At 44.8% G+C, this 13,794-nt stretch overlaps 1 protein-coding gene across 2 annotated transcripts in view; it reads left to right on the top strand.

Annotated features, from left to right (window-relative positions):
• The window catches only part of GPR143 (G protein-coupled receptor 143), a 70,129-nt gene extending 56,652 nt beyond the window's left edge, over nucleotides 1–13,477 (top strand). For both annotated transcript variants that reach the window (XM_068132773.2, XM_068132775.2), the window contains 3 exons: nucleotides 6,080–6,197; nucleotides 12,286–12,559; nucleotides 12,657–13,477. In XM_068132773.2, the coding sequence (XP_067988874.2) occupies nucleotides 6,080–6,197; nucleotides 12,286–12,559; nucleotides 12,657–12,694 (430 nt within the window). In that variant the 3' untranslated portion in view covers nucleotides 12,695–13,477. The remainder of the gene's footprint in view (nucleotides 1–6,079; nucleotides 6,198–12,285; nucleotides 12,560–12,656) is intronic.
• Nucleotides 13,478–13,794: the final 317 nt, after the last annotated feature.

Genomic DNA, 13,794 nt, shown 5'->3' with positions numbered 1-13,794 from the left:
TGGGTTCGAGGCATAGTTAATTGTCGTACAAGACCCAGGAACTCGTTTCTGTGAAGAAATAGTCGGATATTACTACAAATCACTGAGTAAAACTGTTATACAGATGAAATGAATCAATTTAAGATGTCTATTTACTTCTGTCATGTTTCTGTATATCCGGATGCAAATTTAAACTAGAGGTTCCAGGGAACCTGAACTCAACTGGTCTACAGGACTAGAACAACTACAGGAGAACTACAGCACTAGGACAACCAGGACTACAGGACAACTGGTCTACTGTATATCAATATGGTTAGAATATGCATAACAGAACCACAAACTATATAGTTTATATGTGCTAAAGAAGGCACAAATTTCATCAAATTTGATCAGTATTTGTGACTTTTAGAGCTTGGACATCGTCAAAACCCGTAATATATGTGTTGAGGTTTGTTTCATACTGTCTACACACCAAGTTTCAGCCTTCTAGCTACATTAGGAAGTACCAGATTGACAAAAATTGATTTTTCAATATGGCCGCCCTGCCACGCCCATTTTTGGGTGTGCAACGCCCAAATGCAATCCCAAACTAGTTTATGTCTTAAAGATGCTGCATAACAAGTTTCATCAAATTTCATCAATATTTGTGACTTTTAGAGCGTAGACGTCGAATTGTTTACAGACGACAGACAGACAGATGGATGACGGACACTGGGTGTTGACAAAAACTCAGCTGGACATAGTCCAGTTGAGTTTTTAAAAAACGTGAGGTTGGGAAGAGGGTGAGTATACCTGGAGGGTCCTCTTTCTCTTTACGAGTCCATGAAGTTTATTGTTTAGTTCCCCCTACCTGGTAGCACTTCCCTGACCAACGCCGTCCATTAGGGCCCTGGGTCCTGGGACTGTAAGTATCCTCGGTGACCACAGGACCTGTCAGCACCCAACAAACCAACAGTGGTCCATGTTAGCTTTCACAACGTCTTCGTACAGGGTGTCTCAAAATAGATGGAACCCATTAACATGATAATAATTTATTACTCAGACAAGAAACTCCAAAAAAGATTACATTTCCTGGAAGCTGATATGATAACAATTTTAAAACTGAAGATTTGAGGTCTCTAGCTCAAAGGATACATTTATTAGAGCACATGTTCCAAATGACCGCCTTTGCGCCTTAGACACTTGAAGCCGACGAGTGAAGTTATCAATCACCCTGACGCACTCTTCCTTCCTGATGGCACGAATCTTCTGGGTGATGGCCACTTTCAGTTCAGAAATGGATTGAGGACGATTCTCATACACGTGGTCCTTCAAGAACCCCCAGAGATAAATTTAAAAAAAAAAAAAAATCTGGGGGGTTCAGATCGGGTGAATGCGGAGACCACTCGGGTTCGCGGCGCCTGCTGATCAGCCGATCAGGGAATCGGTGGTCCAGCCACTCCATCGTGATGTTGGTTGTATGTGGAGTTGCCCCATCTTGTTGGAACCATTGCACATCTCGATTCACGCCACGACGTCTCCCAAGTCCCCTCCAGAACTTGTTGAGCACCACAATGTAACGCTCCTTTGTGACAGTGACTGCCTCCTCATCTGCGTCTTCAAACCAAAACGGTCCGATTATGCCATGTTTTGAGATGGCCACCCAGGCCGTGCATTTCACAGAGTGCAAGGGCCCCGAGCACCTCGTCTGGGGCTTGTGTGCCCCAGAACACATTGTTCTTGCCATTGACATGCTCACAGAGCAAGAAGTGTGCTTCGTCGCTGAACCAAACATCATCAAAAAAGTCAGGATCCTCTTCGATCTTGTTCTCGAACCACCGGCACATCACAACACGTTTTGCCATGTCAGCTGGTGTGAGTTTATGCTTGATCTGGATCTTGTATGGGTACAGCTGAAGATCCTTGATCAAGATTCTTTGCACTGACGCACGTGAAAGACCCAGCTCTTGGCTACGTCTTTGGATGGACTTTTTCGGGCTCCTTCCGACAGAATGTCTCACCGCATTCACATCGTCAGGAGATCTTGCAGTCAGCTTCCTGCCAGAACTGGGTGTTTCTGCCTTCTTGTTGAGGTTGTTTACTGATCCAGTGGCTTGAAATTTGTGTGCCCAACGATAAATTTGGTTTTTCTGGGGATAGTTGTTGAAGTTGAACTTCCTGCGAAATTTTGCTTGCTCCGTTTTGAATGATTTCGTCTCCAAATAAGTAGTGACGCAAAATATTTTTCCCTCCTTTGTCCAAGGCATTTTGATTGATAATTATTATTAGTTGTTATGGTCTCCTCTCTTCAAATCTGAAAAAAAGAACAAGAACATTAATATTGGCAGAATTATTAGCAGTGACATGGGTTCCATGTATTTTGAGACACCCAGTACTTTATAGCACACAAAAATGACACAAGAAAAATTAAGATAATTTGGGTAAAGTTTGTAAATTAATAGTGTTCGTTTTCTGTGACCAATACGTTGGCATGAGTCCTGTTTCCTCTGTATTTATTTAAAATGTCCTGTTTACTCCAAACCCCTGGAATGTGGCCCGTAACTGGCTCCGTGACTTGGGCTGTGGTTGCCTCCTCCTTGGGCGTGATCATCGTGTTGCAGCTTGTGGCAGGTTGTGACTGTTGTCGTTTCGTATGCAGCCTGTGGCTGCTGGTTGCATCATGTTCTGGAAGCACGGCTTTGCCGATGAAGCAGTGCCCCTGATACCAGTAATCTGGTACTCGTGCTGCTGACCTCACAAGGATGACATGCTGAGTCAACCCACCTGCAGGTGTTATTTCAACATCACGACAGGGGCTCAAACTTAAGACCCTCAGATCTTAAGCTGGCCACCTAAACCGTTAAACCAACACCAAGCTTGGGTCGTGATTCAGAAGCATTTGACACTGTGGTTGCTTTCTCGCGAAAGCAGAACATAATGCAAATTATGCAGTGTATCTGAAAAGTAACAAAAAAATTGTTTTTCATTCATTATTTATGAAATAAAAATATTCCTTTTTTTGCTATTTGAGGCTTCAGTCAATACCATTTCTTATGGCAATTAATTATCTTTCTATAATGCAGCTGTTGTGTATGTCTGTATGTATGTATGTATGTATGTATGTATGTATATGTATGTATGTATGTATGTATGTATGTAGCTGAAAAATCGCCCCCTGGTGGTATGTCTGCTAGCCTAGACGTAGATGGGAAACTAAAGCTGGAATTCAATTATTGGTTCACGAGTTATCAAACAGAGTGACCACTATATTCGTCATGGGTGTGTGTCTGTCTGTCTGTCTGTCTGCCTGTCCGCAGCATAACTACCCGATGATATCATCCGATCTTGATGAAACTTGGGTGGGAGGTTGATATCATGATCTAGTTGTGTCCTGCCTAGAATGGGCGTATTGCGCCCATTGTGGGCGGAGCGACGCCCGAAAAAGATCTTTTTAGGTGGTAATCGATTTCAAGCTGCATCTTCTCCGAGGGAGTTGGTGGAATCTGACAAGGGGTTTCGGTATTTGGTTAGGCCAATGTCATGTGTCTAGCCCCACGTAGCTCGATTTTTCATTTTCACCCCAAGGTCAAGGTCACAAGGTCACGAAATTTAGAAAAATCGATTTTTGATGGTTTTATTACATTGTTCGCTTCCTGAAAGGGTGAAATGTCGTACATGATCTTATATTATCACATACATCATGAAATACAAGTTTTCCAACAAATTTCAGAATCTTTGACCTTTGAAATTCACAAAGGTCAAATTTTCAAAGTTGTCGGAATCGAACCGAATTTTCGGTATTGTGTAGCTAACTAACCTCATAACTGGTTATACATTATTTTCTATCTCATTTCAAGGTCAGTAACCTTCGTTTTGACATTTCCAGGCCAGCACCACACTCAATTACGTACAGCTGGCTCTTAAAGGCCTGCGCACGCAGCGCATTGGGGCCCTTTGTAAATAGGCATGTACAACGCATGTCGGGGGCCGACACCTGCCACATGGGCCCCGACCCCCCAGTCCGGGCCTGTTTCGGTTATAGTCCGTCCTTTGTCATTGAATACCGCTCGCTCGTGAACCATCGTCGTCTCCTGACTTGTAATAATGTCATTTGAGACTAATTAAATAATGCAAATATCACAAAACATGGTTATACGAGCTGTTTGAGTAGAATCGTAGAATAGCAGGGACCCTGCGTCATAAACGGGCCATTGAGCAAGTAATTCAATTGCACGTAAGCCCGTTTCTCACACACTATGTAATCTCACTGAGAGGATTTTTGTTTGGACACATAGTCGAGGCTGGTGGAAGAGCTAGCACATTGAATGGATCAGGACGTAACAGACAAAAACAGGAAGCAAATACGCATGCATGGAGAAGGAAACTCCAAGGAGAAAAAACTAGAAAATTAGGAGGGATTGAGTGGGGTTAACGACGGTAGAAAAGATCATGGTTTTGGATTGGGGATGATATGATATGGAGGTGAACAGAAGACCTGGAGGAAAGAATGAGATTGAAGAGAATGTGGAGGTTGATTCTACAAGGCCAGGATAAAGAGGAACAGAGGAGTGGAGGTGAGCAGGGATCCTGGATTTTAGGTAGTTTCACTGGAAGGGGGCTAATGGTGGACAGTATGAGCCCTGCCGAAACTTGGGGGTGGGGGGGCGGACAAGCATGGAAAAAGCAGAGGGTGCAAGACCAGAAAGGAGGCGGTAAAAGACAGAGCCCACCGGCCTGTCTACGATGGCGAAGTGATAGACTCAATATCAGCGTGGGAGATTCCAACGATCTTGAAGGCTTTGGTTTCCACAGCATCAAGCTGAGCAAGATGTGAGGCAGGGGAGCCAGCCCAGAGGGGAGAGCAGTACTCCATCTCCTGACCTTTTCAAGAAATGGCATGGAACGTTGCCAAGAACATCATCAATTTTGTTTTCAGGTTCATCCAGTTTTTTAAAATCTTTGTCAAGCCACTTTCTCCGGACGCCTGTCTCACTGATTTTGATGAACTTCCTGTAAACATGTATTGCACAACCTGCACATTTGCTGATGAACATGATGTTGATGGTCTCCCACATATTTTTGTATCCTAAAGAGAACCTGTCGTCATTAACTTCATATGACAGTTTTTGATGATCTTGTGGTGGAAGACTGCAATTGTGTCATGCTCATTTCTCCACCACCATTAAACTTAGACAACTCACTGCTATACCTCCTACCTTTAAGAATTTTGTCTCCTATCTTGTAAACGCAAATGTTCAGCTATGATTGTTCATCTGCAAATAAAATAAAATGGTGTCGGTGAAGAACAAAATCTTATATGGAAGAATGATAAATAATAACTATTATATAAGTGAAAACGCCATTGCAATAACTGCTTTACTTGAGGAGCAATCACAGAAAAACAAGAATGGCCGCACTGGTCACAACCTGCGACAAAATACGGTAACGGAACAATGGGGGAAACGCGCATTTAAAGCACTCTTGAAAGATGAACATCACGACTGGGAAACACATTTAATGCGCTCATCCATATCACCTTCTCCACGGTTATATCAGAACGAGCTGATTCATCACAGTCACGGATTGCTTAACCCCAATTTAGGGCCATTCAAAAATTACGTAAGGCTATTATTTTAGGGAGGTGCGTACCATGCCTGCTGATGGGCTTGATTAAACACTACTAATAATTTCTACTCGACATTGTTTTAATTTTTTGGAGTCCCTCATCATGAGTAACACTTGACCCAAACAAAGCCGATGGAAATATGACGCAATAAACCCAGCCAGTGTATAATCAGCAGAGGCCTACAGGCCTGATGGCTTAGGCCCAATATAAAACCAAGATGGCGTTCATATTATTTCATCTGGATGGATGGTGGGTGGAGTCGAGCGACAAATGTGGGTGGGGTCTAGCAGCTATCCCACCAATGGGGACACATTTCAAAAATCGACTCCCAACAAGAACCACCACACAAACAACCCTGCGGAGCTCTTGTAGACCTGCGACGTGAATATGTATTTACTTTTCAGACACACAGGATTTTGACAATTCAGTTTTCATTCACTGCTTCATGTTGATGTCATAGTTTCATAAGTTTACTCTGAGTTCTCTTTTTTCCAGCTGGCTACCAAACATTATCAATGAAGTGTTGCTTTTTGTGAAAGAATTGTACCCCAGCTTTGAACAGAAGATCAATGAAAATATCAAGATCACAATTTTAATCACATGGAACATGATGGTAAGACCCCTTATTGATGGAACTTTTCTTTCTTGAATTTGCAGAATATAAAAGTATGGATAAGGAAGTCTGTGGACCACAAATGAAATGTCACCTAAGGCTGTCTGCTCTTTCATGTTTGTTCCAAGATGGTGGAGTAGAGCCTAGCACAAATTAATGGTTGGCTGTGGCTCTTTCTTGACCAATGGATGACCCAACTGCCTCAACCCAATGTACAAGTATATATATGCGAGTGTTGATTTGTTCTTTATACATTTCCAACCCCCTGGATAACCTTCACCGAAATTTTCTGCACCACATTATTTTAACACTGGAAGGTCAATTTCTTCTACAGGCCTATGCCTGACTCTCTGGTGTGACACCCCCGAGCCACTGGGACCACCTCTAAGCTTTCCTGCTCCAGCTGAATTTTTCAATTGAAAAAAAAATCAATTCTGAAACATATTGATGTAAAAACATGAAACAGCGCAGTGCTTTGACCAGCATTGTACATTGGGTAATGGCCTAAGGGACTGATTGCCCAAGTATGCGTCTAGCAGCCTCTCCCTGAGGCTACAGGACAGCCAGCAAGAGGAGACCTGTCATGGTTGGCTGGTCTATGGACACAAGTCTCATACTGCATTGACCTGTGTTTGAGTACCACCCCCTGGACAACCAACCAGAGCATCTGTGGAAGCAATTAAATGATTGGGAAAGGCCCGGAGAAGCCCACGTAACCTTCCTCAGATCGTCTGCCATGATTAATGGGAACATAGTGTTATTTTTGTGGGGTAGTTATATGTAGAGTCAGGTAGATTTGTGTATGTATCATGCTGCGGATGTCTGGTGAGAACCATCACCATGTAATAAGTTCAGTTTAGCTGAATGTCGGAGTAAGGTGTATCTTCGTCCCCATCACAACGGGGCGGGGCATATTAACTAGCTTAGGGGATAAGGATAAATTATCCCTTGTAAGTCTTACCCTATGTGATTTAGCCTTTGTCCTTTATGGGGCCGCAATAGACACGTGAGGAAATGGCCATTAATTGCACTAATTAATAACCATAAAAACCAACCGGAAGCCAGTTCTGAGCACGGCCATTTGGACGCACCAACTACATCGCCACGGAAGACAGGCAGGCCGAAGACACGCCCCGAGGAGCCGTGATTGGCCAGGACGGAGTAAGAAGCAACTCGCTATTTGGCGGGAGTTGACCAACGGGAAGGGCCGGGGTAAGAAGGGACTCGTGATTGGCCAGGGCGGAGCAAGAAGCTACCCGCTGGTTGGTGGACGGAAGGCCGAGGAGGAGGCAGAGCGCCGATTGGCAAGGACCACCGATGATGTCAGAGGCAAGCAAGAAGCGACACGCTGATTGGTGGAGAAGCGCTGATGACGTCACGACCCCGACGATAAAAGAACTCTCGGACCGAAATTTTCTCTCTTGCGCTCTTGCCCTTCGCCCTTCATGCTTTGATCTTGCCCTCGACGACCTCTTGCCTTTTGTCCTTCACGCCTTCATCTTGCCCTCGACGACCTCCTGCCCTTCCTTGCCTCTCGCATCTTCCTCTGTCCCTCGACGTTCCTGCCTCTCGCTCACCCCTGGTCTTTAACACTCTTGCTGATACCATCCTTTGGCGTGCGAGGAGAACGGATGCCTGGCTTTGTGTGCGCGCCAAACGACGAGCGGTTTCCTGCCAACATCGGAGCCACGTCAAGACTGCGTGCTGGGGCCTGGACGATTGCTGACGAGGCACCGATTTGAGTTGAGTGCAATTACACACAATTATTTTCCAGTTCTTATATTCCCCATTTGTCCGTGTTATCTGGTGTGAAGGATCCCATAGGAATTTAGTTTTACCGTCACGTTTTCTTGTTATCGAAATCCGTTTTAATAAATCCTTTTGTTATTTTCCTTGTACATTTCTAAACCTGGTTTTTGTTTGAGTTATTTTCTGCAGATTGAAGACTGCCCGACGAGATCGCTCGGATAAGCGCTTCAGCTTCCTCCCCTTTCTTCTCCCGCATAGTAAAGTCCGCAATTGAACTGAACGCCTTCGGAGTTTAAAAGCTCGCTATTGGCCATTTTTTTTTTTTTTTTTTTTTTCTTTTTTGTATACTGAATCGAGGTTCGTGAAAGAGCTAACATTTATTTCACAAACAAATCAACCAGACAAACAAAATATACAAAAAGAGGGAGCGGAAGACAAGATGGGGAGAGAAGGGGAAGCACACAACCACAACATTTGAGAGCAGGGAGAAGTGTGGGAGGGAGAGGGCTTGGGGGCAGGAGGCGTGGGAAGGGGGGGGGGGGGGTGGGAGAAGTATAAAACACAAGGGGACCGAAATTAGCGGGGGTAGAAAAGATCAAGGTTTTGGATGGGGGAGGATAAGAGATGGTGGTGAACAGCTGTTTTAAAGACCTGGAGGGTGGAGTGGGATTGAAGAGAGTGAGGGAGTTTGTTCCAGAGGCGGGAGAAAAGAGGAATGAAGGAGTGAAGGTGAGCAGAAAGTCTTGATTTTGGCAGTTTAACCATAAGAGGGTTGCAGGCAGATCTTGTGCGACCTGTAGGAATATTTGGGGGACAGAGCCCAGGGAGGGCTGGGGGGGCAAGGCCAGAGAGGAGTCGGTAGAAGACGGAAAGACCACCAACCTGCCTGCGGTGAGTGAGTGAAAGGCCCTTGGAGTTAGCTTCATCGCGGGAGATTCCAATGATTCTGAACGCTTTGGTTTCAACAGCGTGAAGACGGGCTAGGTGTGAGGCAGGAGTGATGAGAATAGAACCATGTTCCACACCTTGAGTTCCTGGGATAACAAGATTTAATGATGAACCAATATCACAGCGCTGTGGAGGGTGTAAGAGTCATACCATTCACAATTGAACAGCATGGCCCCATACACTCCTGGAAAATTGGCAACCCAGAGTTTCTTTATATACACAAAATTATACAAAAAATCTCCGCTGAAAAATGAGCGCGGACAAAGGAAAACGGGCCAGATATCTCCCACCGAGACCCTATCTTCTTTGGCATGAGCAAAGGGAAAGATGCGGGAGAAAGAGCACAGTGACATTCTCAAAACTTATCTTCCATGCTGGCCTTTGGTCAAGGACAAAAAGGCGTGTTTTCATGAGGGGGTCTAATAGAGCAAGCAGTCTCACAATCTTGCTACATTCCTAAAGGACAGTTGGACAATAAAGCATAGTTCAAAGCAAGAGGGAACATAGTAAGCTTAATCCTTTTCACAAAGCAACCACTATTAAATGCAAACCACAATTAGATAAGGCACAACCAAAGGCATGATCTCGACAGGAGCACCAGACCAGAGGGGAGAGCAGTGGTGTTCATGATCCCTGTGGTGTTCACCTGAGGGAATCACACAACAATAGTTTGTGAAGAGAGCCCTGGGTTTTAATTGGAATGGGGTACATGAGAAGATTGGCTGCAGCAGGCACTGCTACCATTGAACAACCTCCCCAGTCGAAATTGGATTGTTGTTAAATTTACCTTTCCCCATTGTCACAACTCGCCATACTTTGCTTTTGGGGGTATGCAGGTGAGTTGGGGAATTCGTATGAGTGATGGGCAAGAGTGACCATGAGCCAAGCACATGGACCAGGTGGAAAGGTTTAAAAATGTGATTTTGTGTTATGAAAAAAGTAACTCCATCACTGGTGCTTGTATTTTTTGTGCACTGTATTGATTGTTAGTGTATGCAGGCCATGGCAGGTATGATCATCGCTTTTAGCTTGTACTGCAGTTGTAGGTGGGAAATTAATGGCAGCCGGGGAGGGATCATTGTGTGTAAGATTTGTGGGTAGGGAAGTGGTGCATGTCCACGGGTGTATCGGGCTCTGATGGAGAGGGGGGGGGGTGCAGCGAAGGGAGCTGTTGTGATGCTGGGGGGCGAGATAGATGGGGAGCCCAGGACATTCATCAAAGTGAGACTTTATGCTGCGGGCACACACACACTGACACACCCCCACATCCACAGTATAGGACCTCCCCGTTGCCGAGTTGAGGCCACACCTGCAGGTAATTGAGATGCAATGGCAATGAAGTGTAATGAATGGTTGTTGTTGTTGTTGTTGTATAGCCCCAGACAGTTCTCTCGAACAATCCCGCCGCATGGAGACGGCCAATCGATCTCGCAGGAACAACCCAGAGATCCCACACATCTTGGCCTTCACGAAGTCAGGAGAGAGAGAGAGAGAGAGAGAGAGAGAGAGAGAGAGAGAGAGAGAGAGAGAGAGAGAGAGAGAGAGAGAGAGAGAGAGAGAGAGAGAGAAGAGAAAGAGAAAGAGAAAGAGAAAGAGAAAGAGAAAGAGAAAGACACACGAGGGGAAGTGCCGGTCCATTGGGACCGATCGGCACTCTGACCGTGACTGCGCTGCCCTGACAAATCCGGGCAGCAGGGAAGATTTGGCCCCCGACTTGAGTTGGGGGGTACAACCACCACGAAGAGGCATCCCCAATAGTTGTAGGGAATGAGTGGTTAATGTTATTGCTGTGCATGGGAATGTTCCATTCGGCCCCATATGACTTGATATGTGCTATGGAGGGCAGGTGGCCCGTGAAATTGGCTAGGTAGCTTTGAAATTGGGTGTTTGTCCTAAGGTGGCAGCTGGAGCAGGTGACATCCACAGGGAGATGTGGTCAATTTGATGGGGGAGTTGGAATTGGCTGTTAAATTGTCTGATAAGGTAGGCCTATCTGTGTTTTGCCATCTTCTATCCCCACCCTAGGAACACCTGAAGAAGACCTTGAGAGAGTAGGAAATTACATTTTAAACAACTTGTGCATGTGAATTTTTTTACCTTTACGAACTGATTTTATTGCATTAAAGGGGATAGAGCATGAAGGAGGATAGGCGAAGTTAGCTTCGGCTTGCCCCCCAAAGCCCTCTAATTTATTGGCTAAGTTAATTGGAGGGTGATAGTAAGCATTAAGGCTGTAATATTGGGTTTCCGACGAAGAACCCTGGCAGGAGCCTAAGGTTCCGGGCAGGGGGCTGTGTTATGTGGAAGTAGGGAAACTTAGTTAGATTGTGTGAGAGTATTATGGCCACTAGCAACGGTACCCGCCCTACGGGTGGGGCTTCAATTGGGAGGCCCAAATGAAAAGGCAAAATATCAGAAATTGAAGGCTTTTATTTTATTTTAAACGATTTATATAAATATCCGTTAAATCATATCACACGCAAATCATCAAAATCTAAACGGTATCTTTTGAATTTCAATAAAAGCCGCATCACTGTTCATATCGGTAAATATTATTCCATAGTGTTTGGAAAATTGGAAAAACAATAGAGCCTATTTTACTCCAGGGGGTCCCAGGATTACCCACCCAAAATTTTGTTACGATCGGTTCAGCCGTTTTTGCGGTACCTGGGGAAAGATGGACAGACATTTGGTGAATTATAGTAAGATGTGATTCACATACCATAGATTAACTCTTGTAAACAGGGGAAATGTTAGAGTAAGTCGTGTTGTTAAACGTGACGCTGAGAAGGCAACGTATGTAATTTATAGACAGTGTGGCTAGAGATAGGATTGTACGTGTAAAAAACCTCTTGTTAGCGGTGGGGGCAAGTGGCGATTTGCGGCCACAAGAAGGCACAGGAAAGTGCCATGCACGTTAACAGGATATTCAACGAACTGTTTGGCACTAAACGGTTATTAAATTAATGAACCATAAGCCATGGCAGTGAAGTCGACTATAGGGCATTGGAGAGCGGTGGGACACTGGAGCACGTGGCACTGCCCACCCGAAGTGTTGTATGAAGAGCGGGCCAGAGGACCTGCCGTGCAGAAGGGCAGGCCTCTGCAGAAAAGGACGGAGAGTTTGAGTAGTAGGAAGAGTTGGACTTTGAACTTGGAGGAGAAACATATCTTCGCTGGGTTTGTCTCACACAGTGACCTGTCTTTTCCCATGTCCCCACTGCTCCATTGTCAGTTTGTTTCCTTTTTGCCTTCTATCACCTCGTTCTTTGATGAAGCTTTATCTTGTATATAATTGATGGCTCAAATAGTAGAGGGGAATTTAATTATTTTTTTCTGCTGAAAGTAACGCACTGCATGTTGAGTCCTGCTTCCCTATTGTTATTTTCAGGCCATAGTCAACCCCTTGCAAGGCCTCCTGAACTCCTTGGTTTATTACGGATGGAGAGGTTGCACTGGTCTTGCCTTCTGGAAAAGACCTCATGAACCTGTTTGGTCATCACTAGTAATCACACGATTGGAAGGTGGCCTCAATGAGCTCTCACACCCTCTACTAGATGGTGACGATGTTTGCATGTTCACTGATAATGGAGGCGGAGTTGCAGAAGATATCATGACATCTGGCACGCACACAATGGATTCACTGTGTAATCTCACCATGGAAAGTAAATATCCCAAGATTTTGGCCTTCTGGCATACTCTTCACGATGTTTTTTTTGATGCACCTGGAACCTCGATGATGCATTTCTGTTTGCTCTGCAGGTGCTGAGGAAAAGGCGTCTGAGTTGGAGACTGCATGAATGAATCTCGAATGATTACAAAATCCTACAAAGGTCTCCACTTGACGACGATACCACTAAAACAGGGTTGTGATGGCTCATATCGGTGAATGTGGAAAAAGTAAAATTCAAGACTACCTTTACCACCTTACATCTCTATCTCCTTCAGTCTTCTTCGATTTCGATATTGATCTCTCTGTCTCTCCCTGTCTCTGTCTCTCTCGCTCTGTCTCACTCTGTCTCTGTCTCTGTCTCTGTCTCTCTCTCTCTCTCTCTCTCTCTCTCTCTCTCTCTCTCTCTCTCTCTCTGTCTGTCTCTGCGTCTCTGTCTCTCTGTCTGTCTCTCTCTCTCTCTCTCTCTCTCTCCCTTCACCATCTCTTCTTCCGTTTAACTTTTGTGATCATATTTTCGATCACAAATGATTTGATTGTCCTACAACCCATCGGCCTGAATGTGGCCACCTCCACAAATTCATAGAAGCGAAGGGCCTGGTTGAGTATTTGGATCAGAGACATCTGCAGAATGTCAACTGGTGTTGATAGAAGGACAGCAGGATTGCTGTCGATTGTCTTGTTGTTAGCTGATTGGTCCTGGATTTGTTCCTCTCTGGAGTCTAATCTGGCAAAAAACCTATGCAGTGGCTGCAGCAGGGGCTGTATCTCAGAGCACTTCCTTCACATGAAGATCTAAAACTGGCTTTCCTATATGCACTGTATTTAAGTTGTGGACATGTCACGAGCAATGTTCTTGACACTTCCTTAAGGTCCTATTGACTTTTCCGAATAAATGATGTGCCATAGCTTGGATGGTCCAAAGGACCTTCTCACTGTGATCCAATTACCGGGAGCAGTCAATCGATATCGCCCTTGCGATTGTGTTGTGACCATGTAGCTTACATGAATGCAATTTCACACCATGTCCATTAATGGAAGGAAGGGAGTGAGCATATTTACAAAAATTAACAAATTATTGAACTGTTGCAAATGTATTTACAATTAGTCTTATTCCTCCTTTATTATATCTCATTAGAATTCGCTTTTACAACTAGCACAGGTTCTATAACTCTGCACAACACCAATGACTGTACAACACAACCTTACCAGTCTCTTTTGTAGTGTCTC

This window comes from Myxine glutinosa, unplaced genomic scaffold (assembly GCF_964187855.1).
Source record: "Myxine glutinosa unplaced genomic scaffold, kmMyxGlut1.1 SCAFFOLD_1885, whole genome shotgun sequence".
NCBI classification, from domain to species: Eukaryota; Metazoa; Chordata; class Myxini; order Myxiniformes; family Myxinidae; genus Myxine; species Myxine glutinosa.
This window is presented reverse-complemented; position numbering and strand designations above follow the sequence as displayed.